This window comes from Syngnathus acus, chromosome 21 (genome assembly GCF_901709675.1).
Source record: "Syngnathus acus chromosome 21, fSynAcu1.2, whole genome shotgun sequence".
In the NCBI taxonomy this organism is placed as follows: Eukaryota; Metazoa; Chordata; class Actinopteri; order Syngnathiformes; family Syngnathidae; genus Syngnathus; species Syngnathus acus.
Window position 1 is genome coordinate 7,558,883 of NC_051105.1, and position 26,393 is coordinate 7,585,275.

Sequence of the window (26,393 nt, forward strand, 5' to 3'; positions counted from 1 at the left end):
CTTTGCTGAGAAAGAAGGGGAAACTCTAAAAGAAAAAAGATTCTGATAGGGCTCAAGGTGAGTGAAAAGAGATGATGTCAAAATCATTTGGGCTTTGCCTTTTTCTCACATGCCGTAGTGTGATTTGAGGTCACAATGACAAGGTAAAATAAAATATGGAAAGACAGTAACATTGAGATGAAATGCTCATAGATGTAAAATGGTCGTAGCTGCAATGAAGCTTCCTGAGAATGTTTTTAAACTGCACTTGAAAATGTGATTTACTACTGTAATCCATCCTGATTTTTGTTACCTTGGGTCTTTTTTGTCATAACCTTATGACTTTTCCAAACAATTTTTTTTAACTGTATTCTAGGAACATTCTTACTCCCCTCTCATTCGAAACTTAATACTGACATTGTGCCTTTTAAGAATTTATTTCCATGAAATTGCAACTTTGGTTTCCTAACCACTTTTTATTTTTAATAGTTTTTGAGAGAATTTTATTTTTGGGAGTATAAAACATTTTGACAAAATCCTGATCCTGTTGTAGTCTATAGTCTGACTACAGTTTTTGGTCCCAAAAGACTTTGCTCTTACAACATTAAAACTATTTTCTTTATTTGCCAAAGAGTGGCCTCCACCGTTTCTGAAAAAATTGATTGCCAATTATTATGACTTTGATTTTGTATGACTTGTTTCTGGCAATATATATTTTTTGGGTAAATATTACTTTCTTCATTCTTCCAACTTTTTCCCATCACGTTATGACTTGTCTTCTTCTCTTCCTTATACTTCTTCACATATACTTTTTCACCTGACGTTATAATTATACTCAGCAGTCGAAGTTGCAACTTTAGTCTAAAGAGTAGAAACAACTTCATTACTATATTATATAAGCCTTATTCTCATACCTGCAAGATCTCACTTAACAATATGCCATTGCTTGTAACATTATGATTTTATTCTAAAAAAAAAACTTCATGTACTGTGTCCTTGCAATAGAACTTGTTTTTCTGCCCTTGCAAGTTTTTTCACATATGAAGTGTGTTGCAAGACTGGTGTCACAAAAGAAGCCAAACTACAACGTTTGCCCTTAAGTGTGGCTCTGATAGAATAACTTCTCAACTCAGCCGACGTAGTTTACGTGTAGTTTTTATTCGACCCCCCCAACACCAACAACGTCATCCCTCAGTGGGATCTCGTTCGAGGACATGGAGAACATCAAGAGGGCCGCAGCGGCGATGGTGCTGTGGATGATCCCGGAAGACTTCTTTCAGGAATGCATGGAGGTGTGCGAGAGAAGGCTGGGAAAGTTTCTTTGACTCCAGGGGGAAAACTAATAGTTTGGATTTGAAATATATCTTTTGTGACACCAAACGTGGAACAAACTTAAGCCCCCCCCTTTTTTTTTTTAATATACACTTGTAACGTCGTGCCTCAATTTATGTTTTTCACGTCGTGTTGCAGTCTTTTATTCATCAGACTTTATTCCGTTATTAATATTTTGTTCTCATCAGCATACAATTTTTTCTTCATAACATGATGGCTTTATGGTTGTAACCCCTCCAATATTCAACTTTTTACACATTTATGTTCAGCCACTTACAACTTCAATATTGTAACCTTTTTTAGTAAGACCATGTTAGTGTCATTTTTTTTTTTTTTTGCCACAAAATGCCATTATTCCTGTCATTCATTCCCATTAATAATTTTCTCATATGCATAACCTTGGTGAAATGCCGATGCCGAGCACCCCCCCCCCCCCCTTTGCGCGCACACACACACACACACACACACACACACACACACACACACACACACACACACACACACACACACACACACACACACACACCTACTCTTTCCTCTTATTCACTTGAAGACCTTGGAGCCAAGGCTGCAAAACGTTTTAATAGAAGGCCTTTTCTTCTCCCACTTCTTTCCATAGTTGCATGTCCACCTTACCCCATTCAAGGCCTGTCTTAGACTGAGAAAACATAGGCCATCTATTCAAAAGGCATTTAGTCCATTTCTTTCTTGGCCGGTAAACCCATTCATCAATTGTTCTGCTTTGTAGATGGCATTCTAATGCTAATCTGGCGTGTTAAATATCGTTTTGCCCCCCCCCCCCCTCCCTTTCCATCATCTTCTTTCACCGTTTTGTCATTCACTTTATCCAGTTTTGGCCACCCATTTTATTTATTTATGCGCCTGCTTCTATTCATCCGCTCATGTATTTTTTATTATGTTGTTTCACTGTCATGCAGTGTCAACTCACTCCATTCAGGGTGGGCTACTTGAAGGGCTTGCGGGGACAAAGCGTGTACACATTGCACCGCTATTCACTCCGTCCAGCTGGATCGCTTGAGAGAGAGGGGGGGGGGGAGAGAGAGAGAGAGAGAGGGGGGGGGGGGGCAAAAACCTTGTGAAAAGAAATCCTGCACAATGGACACAGAAGAAGTGCACAATGCTAACAGTTTTCCAAATACCACTGATTGCTTCCATCACAATGAGCGAGAGCGGCCGCTTTTCTCCGAACTCCACTTCAACAAACAACGCTCGCACAAAACCTCCCGACCCGGGTTTTGTGCGCAAACAAAACCTCCTCGACCGTCTAAACGCTCCCAGAGAAGAGAAAAGGAGAAAAAGGGCTTTCACATTTCCTCCCAGGGAAGAGAAAAGGAAAGAAAAAAAAAGGGGGGGAGTGCTTTCTCATTTCTTGCAAGATAAAACGTCATTAAAAATGGCTACAAAGCCGAATTTTAATAGAATTTGTAGGAGAAAGATTTTAACAATTACAGGTATATCAATTATGTAACAGGTCTTAAATAAACAATGATTTAAATATAATTTTAATACAATTAAATCTTTGTATATTTTGTCTTGTAAACGCAACTCGAGGTCACCTTGCGCATTCTTTTTAAGTGGGTGGTGTTGGTGGGATGGGTGGGCTGTCCCCCCAAGGAGGAAGTTCCACGGGTGTTGCAAACGCGGAGCGCCACTCAAAGGGTTTAATTAACCGCGACGGAGATAATTATCCCTGGACTGTCCAAATTAGTTTTGCATAATCGCACCGATCCTTATGAATTAATCTCCCAGTGTAATCTAGTAAAAGAGGCCCTGGATTGAAATTCAACACACACAAACACGTAGTTGAGAACATCAGCAGGTTGTACGTCCGTTTTAATTCAGATTATATAAATGCACTTTTAAGGGGTGCATGCACTTTAAATAAATACACCCTCATTGAGACCGTACAAAAGCGACCGTTTTACGAGGAGGGGGTATTTTACACTTTACCTGCACTTCACAGAACGAGGGGAAAAAAGACGTCAAAAAGCGATTAGTTTTTAATTCTATTCGGGTTTATTGTTATGATTATTACTTTCTTGTGATCCGTTTCTCAACAGGTGACACAAAAGAAAACACAAATGTTGTACGAGTTAGTTATTTAAAAAAAAAAAATCTTGCAATCCCTGCACATGACACAAGAGGAAAGTGTTTGGTTTTTTTGGGGTGGGCGTTTGAATCGGGGTCTGAAGGGCAATAAAATAAATTATGTCCTCTTAAAACGTCTCATGTGCAAATTCAGTCTTGTCCTTTTTATTTGCTCACCATAGATTCCACTAAACAATAAATATTACAGACATCTAGAAAAGGGTTTAAAAACTCTAAATCAAGGGTGGGGAATCCAAGGCCCGTGGGCCACAAACTGCCCAAGCATTGGATCAGGGCAGCCATGCAATTGTAAAGGAACTGTTATAAAAAGCCCCAAAACCCTTAACTGCGCATAATCTGGAATAATGAACATTTGTTCCATGATACTGTAAATTTTGTATGGCCCTGGAGGACTTTATCAAAACTGCGAAGATTCCCCACCCCTGCTCTAAACGTACACATGATGCTAGTGAAATGTCCTTGCTTGGGTTTCTCGGAACACTAAATAAACGGACTTTTTTTGTACATGTTTTTTTTTTTTGTTTGTTTTGCAAGTGTGTCACAATCCTCCCACGATGAACCCACGAACCAGTCCCAGCTCCAACAGGTGCAAATTATAGTGTCGCCTTCCCCCCTCCCTCTTTCGTGAGTAATTTGGCAGAAGTTTGGCGAGTTCTCACGGAGACCTTAAATAAAGGCAATCATCCATATACATGTGATAAATGCACACGTCATCACATGTTCAAGTTTGTGCATGCGTAAATCAAACTAATCGATAGTTTGTTTTGTTTTAATCTCGCGCGGGGTCGATCATAACGCCGCTGCGTAGGCGGGGTAAGGTTCGAGCTGTGGCTTCCCCATCCCGGGGAGCAGGATGTACGCGAGGGGCGGCTGGAGTCCGGTGGAGGGCCACGCCGTGCAGTTGCAAGGGATCATGTAGCCAGGGTTCCCGGGGGACGGGTGCGAGTGAGTGTGCGTCCCGGCGCCGCCGCTCCCCGCGAACGCACTGGCTGCGCTCGGCGGGTAGCCCAGCGGGGACGCGTAGGGGAAGGAGTGCGGCGAGAGCTCGCTCATCTTGGAGCCCAGGTCGAAAAAGGAGTAAGGGTTCGTGGACATGGACGGGTTGAAGAAGACCCGGGCCGCCGCGGCCGCCGCAGCCGCCGCCGCCTTGTCCGGGTTGCCGAGGATACTCTCGTGTAGCCCTCCGGCGGAGATGCCGCTGACTTTGAGCGCGTCGTGCTCCCCGAGGTTGTAGGGCACCGGGAAGGAAAACTTGTCCTTTTTCATGAGGGTCTTAGGCTTCCGCCGGGGCCGGTACTTGTAATCGGGGTGCTCCTTCATGTGCATGGCCCGCAGACGCTTGGCTTCGTCGATGAAGGGCCTCTTCTCAGACTCGGTCAGAAGTTTCCACTCAGCGCCCAGCCGCTTGCTGATCTCAGAGTTGTGCATTTTGGGGTTCTCCTGGGCCATTTTCCTCCGCTGGGCTCTGGACCACACCATGAAGGCGTTCATCGGGCGTTTGACGTGATCCATCGGTTTAGACATACTTGGCACGAACTCTCTAGAGGAATGAACGCGCGCGCACGTAAATAAATGCACTCACTCTTAATAATAAGCGCCACGAGTCGTTTACTTACTTAATTCTTTAATTCTTCATCCCGATTATCTTCTGCAACAAAAAGAGAACTCCTTAAAATAAGTGTTGTATTCTCCTATTCATCCTCGCGTCCACGTTCAAGCAAAACAACAGTGGGTAGAAAAACACGCAGTCTTGTCGCGTTGTCCTCCGCGTGTCGTCCAGCACCAGAGGCAGCGCGCACGCAAGTGGTTGACAAGTCTCCGTAGCCCCGTGTGAAATACTGCATGTGTGGCAGGTAGTGAAAGTGCCTAGTGGCGCATGCGCACTAGAACGCCACCAGCACGCGATCGACGCTCCTTTCTCTCCCCCCCCCCCCTCTTTTTCCTCCCTCTAAATTCCCATCCTTCTGTTTTAAAAGGATGCTCAAAAGGCGCAGTGTTACCCCGATCACTTTATCCCCTAATAAAAGCGTCCGTTTTTATTTCTATTAATGCGCGCGTAATAGTCCATTACGCACGAGCGCGCAAAATCTTTTGGCGTACTTGTTCACCTCGCATGGCCTCACCTGCCTTTAGCCCCACCTCACCCACCACCAACACCTTTTAAGTACTAACCCACTCTTTAATATTGTCACATTTGGCAACAATTTTGAGCCACTGAGGAGGTCTGAAGTGTTTCTAATCGGGTTCGGTGAAATTAATTACTTTCCTCAAACCACCAAAGCCACCCCCCCTCCTCCTTCTCCCTATTTCCCCTCTTTTCACTTCAAAAGACCCTCCCAAGGGCAGCCATCCGATTCACAACTTCGCAATTATTACACTTATCAGCTCGGACTTGTGGGGTAAATTGTTGGTTGGAGTGGGCTTTTTTTTCCCTCTCTCACTTTCCGTCTCTGCTCTCCATTATTTGTCCCCCAAAAAATAATAATAAAGGAATAGCAGAGGCCTTGGAAAATATAAACGCCAAATTATCTCTGCAGGTAAAACATTTTAATTAAATTCACAGTTGTTTTTCTTTTAAAATATTAAAATTCATAGTACAATAAAGTATGTAACCATTATGCATAATTAGGCGTTTTTTTTGTCATGAGTAAGTCATAAGTAATCCTCTTGTTTACTAGAAATCATTTTAAAGCTTGCTCTCAGAAGGTAATAGTTTTATTATTTATTGTGTTTCAATTGCTTGGTGGAAAGGATTATCAGCATCTTGGGCAGTGCATGTGAGACACACATACGCACGCACACACACACACACACACACACACACACACACACACACACACACACACACACACACACACACACACACACACACACACACAAACACTGAATTCCTATGAATTCCTCCGCAGGATGACACAAAACAGGAAAAATGGTGAATTATTTTCACTTCGTATCAGATGGGAGTTAATACTTTGGACTGTTTTTGTATGCATGATCGATCTATTTAATAATGTTTTATTATTATTTTCCCCCCATACAAAGGTTCAAATTCAATTTCTTAATTTCAGACAATTCATTTCAGCCTTAAATTTTATTTGGTTTTTAGGCCTTATCATCCAACACCTTGCACATATTGAATTTCTTCCAGTTTTGGTCAGTGTTTTTGTTTTGCACGCACACGCACACTGACAGACACACGCACACACACACACACACACAAATACATTTCAAGGTTGTTTTTTTTTTTAGAATCTATCACAGACAAAAGGGGTGGGGGATCACAATAATAACATAAACCCTCCTCTCACCTGCGGTCTTCCCATCGTTTCAAGCCCTTGTTGTCAGGCCGGAAATAACACTTCAATAATTCACGATGAGTTAGTGAGCGCGAGGAAAATTATACCTGCATGGCTCCAGCCTCTGAGACGGAGCCACCTCAGCGCACACAAGGCTTGAATAGAAGAAAAAAAAAAATAGCCTGCAAATAAATAGAGGGAGACAGCAGCAACAACAAGCCCATGGGGACTTTCTCCTCTATTAAGAGAGAAGATCACACACACGTTTGATTCCCCCGTCACTCCCTCGAAATGAAACCAAAAATCTTGCTAAAGCAAAACATGAACTGACTTTCTATAATGATGAGATACGCACTTAAAAAAAAATCTCACTAGTTGTTTATTCTATGTAGCACAAAAATAATTGCTGTTTTTTTTTTTTAAATACATGTTCATCTATTTGTAGAATATACGTGCAGTCAAATAAAGGAGAAAGATGCTGGTGCTTAAAAGAGAGAGTAAGTCAAAAAAGAAAGTGAAGAACACATCTGTTGGAGGTTGAAGTTGAAGGAGGAGGAAGTACAAGATGCCTGCCCGCACTTGAAAGTGTGAGGAGGAAAATGAAGGGAGCTGGTAGGCAGGTCCTTCAACTACCTCCCTCGTCCTCCTTAGACTTCAGGTGCAAGCTGAACAAGTTGAAGCTTCTTCTAGTAGCTTCAACTTCTTCCGCTTCCCCTCCAACCGCCTTCTCACGTCATCTTCAGCTGCCCGCATCGTCGTCATTTAACCGCACGTGTCGGTCCTCCGTCCTTCAACATCCCACTTCTTTAAATTCCCGTATCTTCTCCTTAAACGACATACATATTCCTCCAACTGCTTTCCCCTTCATCTTCTTGAATCCTCTAAAAAAAACAAAAACGTTTTTCTCTTTTAGTTACCGACATCTCTCCTGCCCGCGTCTTCCTCCTCCTTCTGCTGCCCCCACGCAGGCCGAGCAATAAATAGCAGGTATGCAATATTTCTTCTTCAGCAACCTTTAAAATTGATGACCCACTTTTACATCAGATTTCCAGATCCAAACAAATTTTCAGTTGAAAGCGCGTGGCTAATATAATGAGACTAAAGCTGTGAGATTCTAAATCTGCTTTGAATTGTTTCAAACATTTAGGCCAGTTGTTATAATTAGTTGATGGAATAAATTGTATCATGAAGATAAGAGGGCCATAAATAAAGCGCGGATTTGATTTTTAAAAAAGGAAATAAAATGGGAACATTCTAAATATTTTTCTTCCACCCCGAAAAGCTATACACGTTGGACAAAAGTGCTCTCGGCGTGATGTGATCGGTATTGACAGTCAATTAGTCACCAACGCATCCTATTAGCTGCCGAATCTTATCTTAAGTGAGCCTGTGATAAAGTGCGGATGACAAACAGTTGAAATGTGTAAAGGAGCCAATGGATTGCTATTTAAAGATGACGGCGTGCAGATTAGAAGCCATTTTGTCTCAGGAGGTTTCTTTTACACAATACGCAGAAAGCTCGCTAAGGAGCAGGGCAACATAATGACGGGATTGCAAAGCAGACAATGTCGACTTCGGCATCACCTCCAATGAGTCACCCGTCTGTAATACGTGTGAATAAAGTTAGTTATTTTCCCGCGCTTTAAAGATGTGACCTATTTTGAATAGTTGTGTTCTCCAAACACATTCACCGGCTGCCAAATTAGTTGTGCAGCTCTTTAATCATTCTAATTATACAGTCTTTATTACTCCTCGGGGCAGACTTTCGTGCCTTTGTCTAGGTGGGAATCATTTTGGTGGAGAACCAAAATATTTACTCAACCACAGCCTAAATATTACGCATATCAGAAGGAATTGAGAAAATAATCCTCTCATAGACCGCGGTATTAACTTAATCACATTAGTGTAAATACTATTGATGGTGGTCATGATCCTGAGTGAGCGTGTGTGTATGTGTGTGTGTGTGTGTGCGCATCACAATGTAGCAACGGATGTTGTTGAAAAAGGCCCTGAGGACTGAGCGGTGTCAGTGCCTGTGATGTGGCGCTAAAGAGGATTGATAGTCATTTCCTTCATGGAGGAGCTGAGCCGGCGCGTACAAGAAACTTTGAAAGCACATTATGGAAGGAGAATGGCTCCACAGAAGGATGCGCCGCTCGGGAGCTTGATAAAACCTTCGTCTTCAAACCGCCGCTTGTCATCGTATTAAATGTAATCTCACCTTGCTTGAATATCTCCACAGCCCCCGGGAAGGTGGGGTGGGGTGGGGGCACGAGAAATAGTACAAACGTCCTGGATCGGTTCAAAAACAACTATTGATAAAAAGTCCGATATTTTTTTTTATCTGAGATTAAAAGGGCTTGCTTGCGATCCGCCCCCCTGCAGGCTCTGACTTTTCCCATGATAGACTGTTTGGAACCATTTAGCAGATATATTATCACCGGTCTTTTCTTCCTCATTATATTCACCCTCCCTTATCGCCACGGCATCGCTGCAAAGCCCCCAAATAGAGAGTTGTAATTACCAGCGCTGCCACCTGATAGCGACCCCTCCTATCGGCTTTTATCGCTGCAGCTCTTGCTAACTCATCACGGGGACCCGGGGAAGAAAAGACCCGCTTGTGGCACACATCTCTCCGATACATGTGGAGTTGCAGTTGGCGGATCAGAGAAAAGTGATGCACTAAGGCCTTTTCTTCACCCAACACACACTTCTATCCACCTCGTTTCCCGCGACCCCACAAAGACTCTTCTTTCCCTTTATGCGGAGGCTGAATTGAGGCGGTGGCGCAAACAAAACGTGATCCAATCTCCTTGAACCTGAGGCAGCGCCGCGGAACACGCCGCGCTGGCTTATACATTGGCCGTCGTCCTTCGGCGGGGGAACGCGCGGCGCATCAAAGACACCTGTGTAAAAGTTGCCGGGCATAGCGCTCCCACCTTATTACCCGCCTCCGACCTCCAGGTTTCCCTCGTGCCGCTGAATAGACGACGGAATACGGAGTCTGTGTGGGTTCTTTGGAATTGAAACTGTGCGTCTGTTTCAAAAGCTCTGATGAGGGGTCAAGAATGCTTATGTCTACAAAAAGAAAAGAGTGAAAAGACCAAATAGGAGGCATAATCAGAAGAAATAGGAGAAAGACATCATTTAATTCAAATTCTAACCTTGACTCGGGGTGACGCTTGCATAAATGAACAAAACAAAATTCTCAATAGCAAGCTGAATTATGTTGACTCGTTTTAGTCATGTCTTTGTCTTGCTTCTATGATTACGCACCGGGTTACTTGGGATTCATCTGCTGCAGTGATTTCTTTAAATGCACCACACTTTAATTTGCAACTTTTTGTGTGTTATTATCTCGGAACATAAAAATACAAGTGCACTCAAAGGTGCTACATCAATAATGGTTGTATACCTTGGAAGTTGACTCTTTTGAGCCTTCAGCAGATTACTTCTATAGTATTCCTCAAAATACTACGATCTATTTATCATGATCTGTACTGCCGCCTTTAATGTTTGTGGCATGTGCATGACAACTGTGTGATCAATGAAAGGCCAAGTGTCCTGTCAGCAGAAGCCTTTTTAGGCTAAGAGAGGTGGGAGGTGGCCGGGCGATGGCTGTCTGCGCTTATTTCATTATTTTGATGAACGCAGCCTCAGCATGGCTACGCTCATGCTAGCTTCTCCGGTGTGGCTCTCCCCAATCGGGCCATTACTCATTGGCGTGAGTGAGGGAGGTCCGAGGTGACGGCCGCCAGGGCGTATTGATCAAATGTCAAGAGAGTATTCCCACCTCGCTGTCATCAGCAACATCGCCACGCCGATCCGGCGACAGCCCCGACCCTCCCGCCGACGACTTATCAGCAAAGCAGGCGCTCGGTGCGTTAAGATGTTTGTCTAATGATTTGAAGTAATCTGTTTATTCCCCCCCCCACGCTTCTCCCCCGTCGTTTATCTAAGCAGAGCAAAGCGGGGAACATGCCCGCTCAAAATCACACTTCAAAGCGCTAATCAGCGGCGTGAAGATTAATAAATTTACTCGTGCGAAAAAAAGCCTCCTCCAGTTTGCACTTTTTTGTTGTTCTTTGGTGAAAGTCAATATCCAAGCAAAGGTATACACTCGCAATAGATCGCTGCACAAAGGGCCAGGACCCTGGAAGTGTCACATCATCCTCCCAGGGGATGAAGGCTAAAGACGCTGCCCCCCCCTCCCCTCCCCTCCCCTCCCCGTCCGCCCCCCTTCTAATGCCCGGTCATCCCCGAGGGGGCTGTTTGCATCCCATAGCAAAATATCTTCTCTGCTCAAATTAACTCCTGCCAAGAGTCAAGTGAAATCAATATGCTTAATCCATAAATTGTCCTGAGTGATAATTGCAAAGAGGAAGTGTAATTACAAAAGACATTAATTCACCTCCTTAGATTTTGTGCCACACAAGTCCAGCCACGCTGACAATTCGCAAAAAAAGTATTTTATGTTTATTTGTGGGGTTTTTTTTGTATTATTTTATAGTTGTTGTTTTTTTAGGAGAATTTTCTTTAAGGCACCTACATTTTGAAAAATAAAAACAGAAAGTTACATTACTACTTAGGCTTGACTTTGCTATCCCTAGGTCAGATTTAAAAAAAACAAAAACTTTCCCTGTATGTTTTTGTATCATTTCCTTCAACTTTGTCATTTGTCATGTAGTCTTGAGGAAGGTTGAATGCCCTTAAATTCTCTTTGCAAGCACATTTGGCTCTGCCGCAGCTTTGTGAACCCCCCGCTTGCTCCACCCCACGGGCTCTTACATTGACCAGTCATCGATGACAAAGGTTTCACAAAATCTACACTTTTGTTCCCGCCGACAGTGTGTTCCGAGTATTAGCATGATAATAACATGAAAAATCTACACGGCTCAAACCTTTAAAGACGCTCCGAGCGACCTGTGTACATTTGGCTTTTTTTTTTTTTTTTTAAATGCACAAACATTGTTGAGGCATTTTTGTGTGCAGCCCCAGGTTGCAGCTGGCCTGTCTCTCACTGTGCACTTGCCAAGTGCAAGAAAAGGGGTCTCTCTTTTATCAGGACGGAGCGAATCTGGGCTAATGTGTCTGCTTGAGAGTGTCCCAGGGAGCCCCGCTCTCCCATTCTTTGGCCATTCTTTCCACTTTTCTCCTCTCCTGCACTCGGGATAATTGCAGTTTAATTGGGTGACAAGAAATGAAAACTGTATCCACATTATCTGGGATTATCTCTTTTTCCTCCAGCTTGCCATCAATTCAAAAGGCCCATTTATCAGCACGGAGGAAGCTGATGCTTGGTCAGCTTCGAGCACCAGGTAGCAAAATGAAGAGCGAGGGAGGGGTGGCCGCAAAGGGAAGGGGGCCCCCCGACAGCTCGGGAAAAAAAATGTTCTTTGCATCTGATTGTGAGCGCGCATTCATCTTCAAGATGCATATCTTGAAGCCTGTGTAAATCAATAACAAAAACTACAATCCTATTCTTCCATGAAAAGTGTGTTTCTTTTTGAAACACACAAAAATAGCACCAGCGCAAGTTCTCCAGCGCATTCACCCCAACAATAAGGATGCTTGAGTTGTGATTATTCCGAAACATCTCACAAAAGCTATTCGCGTATCACTTTAGCATCACGGACAAAACGAAAATAATGAATGCAAATAAATTTCAGGGGTGCGCTTTAATGCCTGCGTCATTCATTTACTCTGCATTCTTCTTAAATTGTCTATGGCAAGGTTATAAACATTGAGTCAGTGCGGCCTAAGCTCTCCTCGCTTTTTGTTTGCGCTACACTTCAAATTAAAAGCCTCTTTCAGGATGCATTTAATGACGATCCGCTCTAATGGCACAGAGAGGAAGGTTGTTTGGAGAAAGGAAGCTCTTCGAGAGAAAGCGTCCCCATTATGGGCTTTGCTTTTCTATACTTACTGTACATTTTCTCTCACAATAAATTCTCCTTTCATGTATTTGCCAAACACTCAAGCTCCATTGAAAGTGGGCCTTGCATCAGGGTTATGCCATTGTAATTGCGAGCCGGATAATGCTGAGCCGATTGGAGGAAGCAGATCAGAAAGCAGTTTAATTGATAGCATCGCATTACAAATGGGAACGACCAGGGGCGTAGCTAGGAATTTTTCAGTGGGGTGGCCAGTGTGTTAAAACATCTCACTGCTCGTGCTTTCCCTGTAACTAGGAAGTCGTCGTTTATCATACTACCCTTGCATAATACAAACAAGAGCAAGTCTAAATCAATCAAAACAACGCAAAATGCAATCATTTTTGCTGTCGCTTTGCTTTTGTGTACTGTCTCTTTGGCAACTTATTTCTCATGTACCAATTTGCTAGCTAACAGCCAATCAGAATGACACTATTTTACATACCGCAATTGCTGGCCCATTCGTTCAAAACATAAACTAAAAAAGTTCTCTAATTCTTCTCAATTCTGATTGCTTTTTACTGCGGTTTATTCTTGCTTGTTTGATGAATGGGTAACATGAGATATCTAGCTTGAAGTACATACGTGCCGTTTTATGTTCTGAAACCATGACTGCATGATAAATAATGACTTCTTCCCCGTGTTTGCTTGCCATGGTGAGTAAGTGATGCTTTTGATTGACATAGGCTGTAAGAGTCAAAGGTTATTAACTAAAGGTGGTTTCTTTTAGGTAGCATTCACATCAGTTGGAAATTTGCTCTTTTAGTATCAAGGCATCTACAAATACCACATCCATGTAAAAATGAAAGGAAACTTACAGGTATCAGAATTTTCCTCTTGTTGTGGAGTGGCCATAGTGACCAGAGGTGGCCATGGTCACCCCTTGCCACCACGTAGCTCCGCCCCTGAGTGAGACCTTGTCATTAGACTTGATGTAAATGAAGTACACTTAAATGCGTAGCTGTTGAGACTCAAGTGCGTTGATGGAACATTGGAGATGGTCTGATCTTCTTGCTGCTATTAATGGTGAGGTGGGGGGGGGCAGGACCAAGAAAGCACTTTATAGTCTCTCTACAAAAGTGCAGCAAAACACTAGAAATGTACTTTGGGAGTGTGCTCATGTGAAAATATATTAAATCAAAAACGTGCATCCAAGAGCACTTTTGTGTCTCATTCATTCCGTATTCAAATTTAGTGTTCAACAAAACAAAACAACTCTTTGGATTTTATATAGAAGACGCACTTTATTGAAACAACTTTGATGGTAGCGATTCATAAGTAGTTGTTGGATGCTCGTGTAAAATGTGGATCTTATTATGACCGTCTACAGATAGCGAGGCGAATTTATCGACGTCGTCTATTTCATTCACTCACTCATTCATTCGATACCTGACTCAGGATGAGAGCAAAGCAGAGATTTATTTGTCACGTTCACGCTGAGATCATTTTTACACTACAGGACGATTGCTTAAGACCGGTCAGTGCATGATGGGTTGGGTGGGCTGGGGGGTTGTGTGTGTGTGGGGGGGGGCATTTTGTCTCATCAGAGTGCAAATAAGTTCTCATCACTGTCTGGTGTAATCTGGCGCGCGGGCTGCATGCGCCGCTTTAAATCAAGTGTCAGGAAAGCTGCAGGTGCTACCTCACAGACAGGCAACCCCCCGGGGGGTCATGAGCGCAAGGATAAACGGCGAATAAACGGAGGTGCTGGCAGAGCAACCGACTGATTAACTCACTGCGGGGGCAGTTTCTCATCCCCCCCCCCTCCACAATCACGCCTTAGCGATGGCCGAGTCTGGTGTCACTTTTGCTAGTGCGTACGCGTGTGTGTATGCCAGCCGAGCCCACGTCGTCAGGGTTACACTCGTAGCCAGATAGAGTTGGTATGTTTAAAGTGTGTGTGTGTGTGTGTGTGTTTGTGAGGGTGGGGGGGGCATCTCTTGGGACCGTGCTAATGTGTCAGCTCCATGGCTCATTTCTTTCAATTACAGCAGCTGGACCCGGCAAGAGAGCAAAAGAGCCCACCAGCGGTCGGCTGACAGCCCCATATGGGTCCCGTCACTGCTTATCAGCCACCCACTCGTAAGCAAGAAAAAAACATGAATGTGACATATTGCCATCAACAAAGGCGGTTACACAGAGCACAATTTGCTTTTGTCGTTTAATGAGCAGGTGACTGTGACAGTCTTGTGAAATTATTATCTATTCATTTCCCCCTGCTTTCTAAGTCACCCTCAAACCATTTTAGAAACGACAAAAAATATTTCAAATGAAATCCTACTGTGACACTAACTGTCTAAATATTGAAATAATAAATAAAAGTCACCCTTAATCATCTCCTACTCTCCGGCTAAATTGTCCAATTGTTAAATGTTGATTTAGAACGCCGCATGAATACAGAGCATTCCTCGCTCACATTTTCAAACAAGCTCGTTGTTTTCTATTCTTCCCTCACTCACTTCCCTCGTGGTTCCAACCCCAAATTAATTAACATGATACAGAAATAGGTAGAATGCAAATGTGGGAGCCCTCACTTTGTGCCTGCGTTGCTCCTTTGTTTGCCTTTATTGTACCAAATTATTTAATTGGGTCTCTCCGATTGTGCGCAGACACAGGAAGGAACACGGGCCATTGTGGGCCTCCATACAAGTCACAATACGCTATCAAATTCAATTCCCATCAAAACGTCAGGCTGCCGGAGAGCCTGCAGCGGCCCCCGAGATTAATGAAGATCTGCATCAAGGCAAAGCTCGAGTCTGAGATTGGAGATGTTTTTTTTTCTCCCCCCCCAAATAAAAGACCCCTTCACCAAGAACAAAGGAGGCCCTGAAAAGCGCTGGGATGTTCTGAGAGGGTGAAATACAACAAAACAAAGAGTTTGGCGTGGGGATGGAGGGGGGGGGGTGGCGTGCTACACTAGAAAGACACTTTTTCCCCCAATCCTTTCCAGTCACCCCATGTGCCTGAATCAGTCAATAAGTTGAAATATAAAAAATAAAAATACAATTTTGTTATATGTATATATATATGTATCTATCTATCTATCTATCTATCTATCTATCTATCTATCTATCTATCTATCTATCTATCTATCTATCTATCTATCTATCTATCTATCTATCTATCTATCTATCTATCTATCTATCTATCTATCTATCTATCTATCTATCTATCTATCTATCTATATATATCTATATATATAGATAGATCTATCTATATATATAGATAGATATATCTATATATATATAGATATATATATATATATATATATATAGAGAGAGAGAGAGAGATATATAGATATATACATATATCTATATATATATTCTAAAAACCTTTTGAGAATTTGCAGTAGTCTTTAATAGACTATTTACATTTTTAAATAATATTTCCAATATAAGGTATGAAGAATGCAGCTAGTACTAAATTGATTGTAAGTTTTTTCAATATTTGGTCATATTTAAATTTGTAAGCACTTACTCAAAAGCAATTTATTTCAAAATGCAACACAATATGAGTTGTACCCCGCATTCAACTACTCAAGCAGGAGAAGTGAATAGACTTCATGTTGCGTGTGTGTTTAAATGAGGGGTAAAAGAGCAAAACGTCAGGGTTTACCTTGACGAGTGAAAAGCGTCAAATTAAAACACTCGTCGTGTTCTTTCAAGTCTTCTGCCGTCCACAGCGAGAAGGAGAGACGCGCCTCGGCTGTATTCACAATGTGTGAATAGATTTTGTCTGACTGCTACAACTGTGTGAATTTGTTTCCACGAAGGCTGCATGACGACAGGTGGCCTCTTTCAACTCGACTTAGCGCGCCGGTTCTTATTTTTGCTTTGTTTTGTTTTTTGGAGAGATGAAAAGACTCTTAATGTGTGAGGTACTTGATGGCTCCGGTGACTGTACGCAGCAAAGTGAGGAAAATAGTTTGAAAAGTTTTATTGTTCACTAGACACAATTCTGGCTAACCCTGTAAAAGTGTAGTACAAAAATGATCAGGTTTGATTGACATTAGGATTAATTTAAAGGTTTATTTCATGTAAAGGTGACAGAGATTTTTCTTAATCCTCTCACCAATCGACCTCCCAATATGATGAAACACCAGTTTTCACACAAAATTTCAAAATTCATTTTCACCATTTTTTCTCCCTTTATAGAAGCGAACCCTTGTTGATGAAATAGATCCATTTCCCGCCAACAAACGCGCTAGCAGTATTTTGGCATTTTAATATCATGCATTAAAGCATTTCTGATTTGGGATGTGATGCTGCTCTTCGCACAACAAAAGCAGAGCCATGAAAAAGAAATGATTCCGTCCGGTGCCACCAAAGCATTGGGCTCGTTCACATTCCACCCGTGTTGTGTCCCAGCTCGCCGTATTTACTTCATTTCCCGCCATTCATAGATGCTGCTCGCTGGACCGGAACATTCCAGCTGCCACCTCAACATCTCATTATTTGGGGGAAATATCAAGCTTGTATCGTCTTGATAAATAATTCGCGCTAGTATAATGTATCGGACTAAAACATATTTTCAGGAGGGCGGCGGGGTTAAGGTGCCAATCTCAGCTCTTTTTATTTATTTAATTTTATTTTATTTCGCCCCCAAGACAGAGATTTCCATATATAGAGTGACCGCGGCTCGTGTCGGGACGCGAGCAATCGGGATGGAGCGCGCGTCGTCCGCCCATATTGCTGTCACAGATTGGAAATGAGGCCTGCTAACCTGTGGGCAGCCTCCCCCAATCGGCTTTACGCATTGCCAATGCATTTGTGGCCGCTGCCTCTGAGGGGAGGAATAAAAAAAAAGAAAAAAGAATGGTGAAGTTTTTATCTGAGCCGCTGACAAACATTACTCTTTAATGCAGTTTTGTAGAAATGCATTCTTATCCCTCTCGGAAGGAATTTATCTACTTGAAAACGGCAAAATGGTTGCCACAGGGAAGGATTTCTTTTAATGGACTACAATAGGCTCAGTATGGGACGCGTCCCGATTTTTGTGATGGCTCGATAGAGGAGGCCAGACGGATATTCATGGGAAATTGTTTATCTGGAGCCAAAGGCCGCGTAACAATGGCAGTTGAACTTTTGTCGGGAATGATTCTTTTCTCGCGCTTTGAGATTGTTGTGTGCAATTTCAGACAGGTGCTTCAGGAATATCAATCTGCAAATGGAGATGTCACAAAACATGAATGCAAACTTTGTGTGGATGTATAAATAAATGTGTTTGGAGAAAAATATATAACTGCCCCCCCCCCCCCCTCCTCGTGGGAGGTAAACGTCCCACAGAGTTTACTATTCACACGAGGCTACACTGTCATCGTCTCTCAGTCCGCGTTTGTCTTGTGAGGTCCCTTTATCCCCCCACTGCACTTTTCCTCATCTTGTAGCATGGGCCAGAATCTGGGGACACAGTGTCAGAACCCTAAAATGGGGTTCGGGGTGGTCTGTGCGCTCTTAACGCCACTTTCAGGAAGCGCGGACAATAAATCAATAGACTGTCCTCTCTGGTAGGGGCCAAATGTAAACAAATTGAAAAGGAGCGAGAACAAAACAGATTGGCCACAGAAACAGACAAACTCGGTAGGGGAGTGGGGGGGCTGCAAGAAGACCCCCCTCCCCATCACCAACCCTTTGGGGCACTTCCCTTGCGTAAGTCCCTATGATACTTGTCATTTGCAGCTTTATACTTCATATTAAGTCTTCCTGTTTTTAGTTCCTATTCTTTATCCCTATCCAGGGCTCTTTTATATTTAATACAGAGCTGTGAGTTATTTATTTATATTGAATACAGAGGAGTGATTGCACTCCTTGTCTGCAAGTCCCTTCCAACTAGTATTTTCTATTCCATATAGAGGATTTTCTTTTTCTTCTCTTTCTTCCAGATATCCTTTTGCTGTCTGACTTTGACTTCCTTGTAACTGTTCTTGTTCCTTTTCCTGCCAGCCCTAAATTTGATACTTAAGCAGACTAGTGGGAGTGGCTGTCAGATGCAAATGCAAATTTATTTATTTATTTATTTTTTTTACCGGTCTATATGATTGAGCTCTATATGCCCACACAAATGTTTGTCGTGAGCAGGAAAAAGAACTGAGGAATCGGAATTAAGACATCAGACCGTTTTCCTGATGTGCAGCTTGTATACGTGCTTGAAAGCACACACTCCCGCAATAGTTATAAATCCCGTTGAAGGTTTTGACAAGCTTTTTTGACCTCCATAACAAGCTTTCAAAGTGAATATCTGCAGGTGTCGTCTGATTCGGCGGCGCGCTTGTTCTCGGCAGCCGTCTCGCAGCGTGCCGCATTGGGCGCTCTAGGCCAAAGAACTTGCTGCGTGCTACAAGTTGAATTAATGAACCCCTTAAAAGGTTTTGCATATTTTTTTTTTTTTTTTCCCTTCTCAAATGAGAAAATCTGTTGTCGGCTTTTTATCAAACCTCTTCATATTTCACTGAGGTGGAAGGGCGCGTGCGGCACATTTGCGAGGCAGAACTAATGCTATATAAATCTCAAGTAATGAGCGGGCCCCGGGGACGTCATCTAAATGAAGATTTTACAGCAATTTCAACACGGCTGCGATTTGACTCTTGCCTTTAAGTGCATTTGTTTAACAGGTGCTTGGAGACGGCGGCTTGCAAAGTGTCGCTATGTCTGCTTTATTAATTTCCGGCGTGCTAGTGGGCGGGAGAAAAAAGGGGGAGTTGACAAACACTAATCAAAAGGTTGAGAGTGGGATGATTCCGCCATTGAAGCCATGTACTCGCGCTTCATTTGCAAACTAATGATTCTGAACCCCCGCAATCTGTTTGAGGTCAGCTCCTGTGTATTTTGGATACGCTTTGGCTATTAGCATCACTGAAAGCTTCAGATGTGTCAAACCTGCCCCCCCTCCAGTGATAGTCACCTACTTTAATTTCCCCGCAGGCCTCCGAGGGGGGGACGAATTCAACTAAAATCACAAGCTGTTTTGTTGGCAATCCTTTGTGGCCTATAATGAATCTAATGAATATAAAGAGAGGCGAGCGGAGGGGGGCGATTAGGGGGGACGCTGGGGGTCAACGGGATAGAGGCGAATACATTTCAACCACCGCTGTGTTGCTTTTACTTGACGATTTGTGACCCTCCACAATGGGACAATGGCGAGTGTTTTTGTCCCCTTAATTTGCCTTTGTGTTTCGGCCTCATCTCTTTCAACGCCGAGCGCTCAAAGTCATCAGTCCAGAGGGGGCGAGAGAGAGAAGGAAAAAAAAAAAAAAAGCGCTGACCGCACGGTCGGCCGGACAAAGGGGAGGTTTCAGATGAATCCTATCAGCCGGCCAGAGGAGCAAAAAAAGGGACTCAAAGACAACAAGTAGAGGGTTGGAATGAGCTTCTGAAGCACTTCCTCTGTGGTCTATCGCACCCCAAACAGCACTTCCAGCGTGCTCGCGAGGTGTTTGGCACACGAATTAAAGCGGCTCATCAGATAAGAGCTAAAAGGTCGAGGAAGGTGGCGGCCGCGGCGAGGGAGTCGTGCCAAAGCCCCTCCGTGTCCTCCCCTCAGGTGGCAGGATGGAATTAACGGGACTATTGTTCTCCAATATGACCCACATTGGACTTGATGAATGGCCGCGGCCTCCACTCTAAACTTTTAAGAGCTCTCGGATAGAAAAGTTCTGTCTCACTGGTCCGTGCTGGTACGCTCCCCAGTCGCCGTAATGATTCCCATTCATAAACATGCGCTGCGCTACCCTCCACCTGGCAGCTGCCTCTGTGCGCAGGAGATTACAATTATGAAGCCCTCCAATCCCGAGGATAAACATCTCTCCACTTTTGAAGTTTGCCAGCACGAGGCATATTTTAGTGCCGTGCGACTTAAGCATGGCTTCAAGGTATCACTTGCCACATCTTCTCTCATTTTACATATATTGTTCAACTTTAATGGGGATCTAATTTGTGTTATCAGCTTACAGGGCAGTAAGTAATAATTTGCATGGCTGCCCTAAGCGAATATGCCTCCATAAGCATCCCGTGGTATAGACACAAGAATGGATTAGCCTCCATATTGGCTATGCCCCAGCGGTCAGTGGTTCCAAGAAGCAGAACAGATAGTTTAGTTTGGTGACAATCGCTCTACCTTGAGATGCCGCCTCGGATAAAATGAAAATGACGCCGGAAGCTAGATGACATCGACTCGCAGGAACGCTTTAGCCGAGCCAAGAATAGCAAATGCGAGAGCCTTGACAGAGATAATAATAATAAGCAGTTTGGATTGATCAGATCTTAGTGGTTCTCATCTAGAATTGTTTTCTATTAAGTCGACCTGTTCAGCCGAGATGGTTTCTGTGAACTTGTGTTCACAACATCTCCAGAGGAGAGGCGCTTGATATGCTTGCGTCAGGCATGTGTGTTCCGCCTGTTAGCTTAGTAGACATTTAATTGCCGTGGTGGGTGGTTGGAGCGCTAGGAGCCTGATCTTAGGAATATGTCATATTTGTTAATCGGACATGCAGATGCAAATCAAGTGTGACAGACTGTGACCAACACCGCGGGAGCATAAATACCGTTAACTTCAGAAATGTTCTTGGCGCCGGAATAACGCCGCATAAAGGCGGCAGCGACAGCCCATCCATGTATTTATTTTGTTTAGCTATTTCCGTGCATAGGTCCATGCGACAAAAGAGCCGTGATAAAAATATTTAAAAAAGGAATACTGGGGTGCCAGATTGTGTCTTTTTGTGCAAATGGCAGCCCCACGCTAGGTGGGAATTGTCGGTGTGATTGCCTTAACTGCAATGAATTCCTGTTAAGTGAAATGTTCGCCGCCAAAGAATGGAAGCGGCGGTCGGGCTTGCGCGACCTAATTCATATTCCTGGAAGGCTTTTTAATTTGCAAAACACGCCAGCTATCTGACAGGAGGGCACAGCCTCTTCAGAAAAAAAAAAAAAGACAACGCCATTCAAAAGTTTGTAAAGCTCGTCCGCAGAGATTGATTAGAGTTGTAAAGATTTTGTCTCAAAAGCGGCGCTGATTACAGCTCGCTCGTTGCTCATTTGCATCTCGTGTACAATCTCTCGCTCTCGTGCTCGTCGCGTTGTTAATGCAGAAATAATATCAATGCAAACTATATTAATAACCGCGCGACGAGGTGTCACTTAATCAATGAAAACAAATCATACGCCTCGCCGTGATTATCTGGAGGAGGGCGAATATTAATGCGCGAGTCTGAATCAATGTCGGGGAGGTTGAATATCTTGCCTCCTGTTTACTGGAGCTAAGACGATTCTTTCTTTTATGCGTCCTCGCCATCCCAGAAATCAATGGCAATGTGACAAACACGAATAAGTTATTAGAGCAATTCAACAACAACAACAACACAGCCGATTGTATTATTCTAAAGTCAAACGAGGGGATGCTCAAATTTCAATTAACTAGTTTGTCTGTGTTATTAATTAGGCGGGACGCAAAAGGCTTATTGTGTGCCATTATCCTCTCGCAAGCGGTATTAGTATGTAGCACCAGGCGAGCAAATTAACAGGCAAGGGAGGCGAGACGGGAAGCCCTTTTCGGATTCGCCAGGTAATAGCGACGGGGCCCGGACGCAGATTCTTTATTTCATTATTTGATAAAGAGGCCTCTAATGAAAATATCAGCCAGCAGCAACACAAGTCAGCGGCGGGCGTGAAAAGAAGAGTGGCTCAGAGGAGGACGGCAGCGGATGGCCAATTACCTCATGACTGCGCTCTATTAAATCAAATGTGAAACACAGCTGGTGGGCTAATGGAGGTCAAATGTAGCAGCGAGCGCTTATGAGCAATGAAAGACACTTTTAACTAAAGAAACACTGTCACATAGTTAGTTGATGTTGCGGTTGCTCCGTCTGATTCTGGATCTTTTTTTGACGACATGAAACTAAAATAAAAATCGAAGCATTTCTGTCTTGGCTCAATCGTTGTGCAAATGCGCCCTGAGGCTCCACTAGCCTCACGGATGGATCTCTATGTCCCAAATTCTCCTTGTTGGCTGAAGGGTGCTGGAGGCCATCACACACGTACTCACGCCAAATCTCACAACAATAACGAGCCAACTATCAGTTACGTCTCGCCTGTAATCAGCCATGCATTAAGAGCATCATTTCCCCCCCCCCCCCCCCCCCGTCCCACCTCCTTGTGCATTCTTGACAAGCATCATGTCATGTGTGCCGCCTTCAGCTTCTACTTTTTTGTGCGTTCATCTGAGGAGTGAATGATGTGACCTATCGGTTACTTTCTGGAGGTGACGTGTGGATGGTTTAAAGAACAATGCTGCAAAGGTATCAAAGCTCTAAACGTTTGTTTATATCAATTTTACCGCATTGAAGAGTATAGCTATGTCTGTAGTTCTGCTAATTTTTGCCAATATGGGAAATTATTCTTCAAAACTTGCCACTTACTGTAATAATAAAAAATGTAATATGCATGCCAGGCCACTAGTTGGCGATGATAAGCAAAAGCCTCATAATTACAATCTGCCTTCCCAGTGCCAAAAAACAGAAAACTGACGGGACTACTGAGACGTAAACTTTCCATTGGATCATTTTTGACATTATCATCCAGATTAACACGTTTTTATTCTTCGATGGTGATGTGTGTCAGATTAGCGAAGCTAGCTGCTGAGCCGCGTTGCCATTTTCACACCGATGGTTTTGAGAATAAAGACACAGCGTTTAAATAAATCGAGCCACGGTGGAGACATTCCGCATCAGATGTGAGGTTGATAGCGTCACGTTAATCTTGCAGCAGCCGCATCAAACTTAACTATGGAGTTAGTACAAGACGCACCGTGGCAGCTCGGGCTTTAATTGGAATTTCTAGGATTATGATGTTTGACAATTACAAATTTGTCATTTACGAGTTTCTCCATAGTCTCCTACATGTTTCTCTTCTCTGTGTAATGGCCTCCCAGAAGTGTTTAATACCTCATTTACTTAAAATGTCTTTCTCTATTCAATTTTTATTTGTTAATATGTGCAACGCAGGAAAACACATTTGAGAAACTTGCGTACAAGATGTTTAGTGTAGCTCAGAGTTTGTGGCGTTAATAACTTGAGTTTTGTGTTTTCTGGTGCGTCGTTCAAACTTTGCTGCCATGCTTCACCCACATACTATGATGGAAAATCTTTTGGCTGAATTTGAGCATCTGAGCATCCCCCCGCATTCATGATTGAAGTCAGAAAAGTCCTGATTTCTGCATGTCTCTATAACTGTGATTCTTGTAATGTGGTCCGAGTGTTGCCGGTGGCACGCAGGCTCCATGCTGCCCCTCACAGGTTGTCATTGGTACTATATCAGACATCTCACGGTGGGCGATGAAGATGTGGTTATATGTGTTGTGTCGTGTTGGTCGCTTTGAGTACACCTTGCAGTATAGTAGTGGTCATGTCATGTGTGGGGTCTCGCGTTTTAAAAAGTGATAGTCCGCTCAAGTAGAGCTGCAGTTTTGTTGGATGCACAGCTTAGCATTTAGTAGCAGATGATGAAAAAGATTTGCACGTATACATCCTGGGTTCCCTTAAAATAAAAAGGCCAAGAGGCAACTCTTTTTAAATCCTCTCCAACCCGATTGGAGTTGTCCAATTTGTAAAGGAACGTGAAAGCTCCTTGTTGTCTTTGCATGTCCCACTTTATCAAGCATCCAGCAGCATTGTCTCATGGAAGTTAACTTTTTAGTCTGTTTACCGGCATGCATGTGAAGCCACACGGGCTAGATCATGTCTCGGGAGGGGGGGGGGGCTCAAAAGCAGGCAAATCACTGTGCATTAAGACCAGACGCACAATGGACAACAATGGCTTGCATAAACACTATTTAGAACTATTCACATGGCATTGAAGAGATGGGCGTCGACTGGCCATTGCCGCAAAGCCGGCGCATTGTGGCGAGGTGAAAAGAAGTCTAATGAACAGGAAGCCTTATTTGAGAGAGCTGACAGTAACCGTACAACAGGCGCATTGTGCGCTTGCCACCAAGCCTGTGGCTCTCTACATTAGGAGAAATGATGAGAACGTAACCTGAAAAGACACACTGGGCCCTTGGACCCGCGTAAATGCAAGCGCACAATAATGGAGGCTATGGACGGCGGGACACACACGCACACACACACATATACACACACAGTCGCCACCTTGACCCAAAGCTGCACGTTTACATGCACACACCATCGACCGCTCTCATGGCCTCCCTTGAGTAAAAAGCCATCATACACACACACACACATCAAACCCCCTCCGAGCCCGATGGAACTTTGAAGTGCATTCCGGTTAGTTTGCCACCAAGGAGTCTCAATTTAAAATGTCGCAGTTAAAATGTCATACATTTGAAATGATATCAAAGTCTGCAGGGGAGTTAGCAACTTTGGAGCTACTTTGGAGTACATACACACACACATGCACACACATAGTTGACCCCCCCCACCCCCTTCCCAAGCTTCATCAAATTTGAACAAAGGGATGACATCACCAATAAGCAAAAGGCCTTGAAGCAATAAGCCTTATTTACTGATGAGCCGAGCTCCCCTCGGGGCATTGTCTCCACACTTTCCCTCTCAGGCGGGAGAATCAAATGGCACTTTTAGAAGGTGGCGGAGCATGGCTCGGGATTTAAGGCTCATATAAAGTGTTTTTTTTTTCTTTTACATCCGTTTGGAGGGGTTGGGTGGGCTTCCGAAGAAGGGTGACATGCACTGTGGAGTTTAAGTTTAGTCCAAGGGGGCAGGGACCACTTGGTTTGGTTCTGGTAAAAGCACTGGAGGATATCAACTGGCTAACATCAAAGAGTGATAATGTTCACAATAATAAGCAGAATATACATATTTTACATTGGCAAAGTCACATGAGACTTCAGCTCAGTGAGTCTAAAGCACTTTTGATGATTGTACAGTCGAGTCAGTCGCTTGAAAGTGGCTCTGCATCTTCGCCTAGCCTAGCCTAGTAGATGATATCATTGGTGCCGAAACTAGTTGTGGGGTTGGGTTTTATGTTAGTCGCATTGTGGCAATACAAGCTGGCAAAATTCAGATCAGCTTGCTCATAGACACATTTTTAAAAATAGGCGAAAGAACAAAATGATGTTGATAGTTTGGAGTTAGTCATTTCAAAATGGAAAATGGAGTTTTACCATTTATCAATTTGACCAGATCATTAACTGCAGAGGCATCGTGGCTGATGCATGCCAGAGCTTTTATTGCAAATAATGTGCCCACTTGTATTTATACTCACCAAGTTAGAAACTGACAAACTACCATCAACACAAACCTATTTTAAATACTGGCATTTTCGGGTTGTTTGTTTAGCTTTGCCACACACACACGCACGTTCGCAAACACGCAGAGTCAAATCAGGCCTTGGGAACTTGTCACATATCCACTTTGTAGTCGCTTTTAGAAAGACACAGTATGGCAAAGTCTCTAGGGGGCGCGACGTTTCCCCGTCTAACAACCCCCCGTGACACCAACCAGGAACAAAGCCGCCATAGTCGATTCTCCTAATTTCAGCGCAGCCTGTCGAAATCTCACTCACTCACTCACTCACTCACTCGCTCACTCTCGCTTTTCGTCTCCCCTCGACAAGTTCTTGACGTTCCCTAAAACTTGCCGCCATTCAGACGCTTGTGCAATTTGTTCCCATTTGTCAAACGGAAGAAGAAAAGCTATCACAAAAGAAAGTGCTGGCAAAGCGGAAAGTTAACGCCCGGGACTAACCCTTAAACAATC

General features: G+C 43.6%; 1 protein-coding gene across 1 annotated transcript; it reads right to left on the bottom strand.

The window, feature by feature from the left end:
* Positions 1-3,135: 3,135 nt before the first annotated feature.
* Positions 3,136-5,326, bottom strand: sox21b (SRY-box transcription factor 21b). Its single transcript, XM_037239860.1, has 2 exons — positions 5,058-5,326; positions 3,136-4,981 (listed from the first exon to the last, which is right to left on the bottom strand). The coding sequence occupies exon 2, from the start codon at positions 4,963-4,965 to the stop codon at positions 4,231-4,233; it is 735 nt and encodes a 244-aa protein (XP_037095755.1). The 5' UTR covers positions 4,966-4,981; positions 5,058-5,326; the 3' UTR covers positions 3,136-4,230.
* Between the last annotated feature and the right edge of the window lie 21,067 nt (positions 5,327-26,393).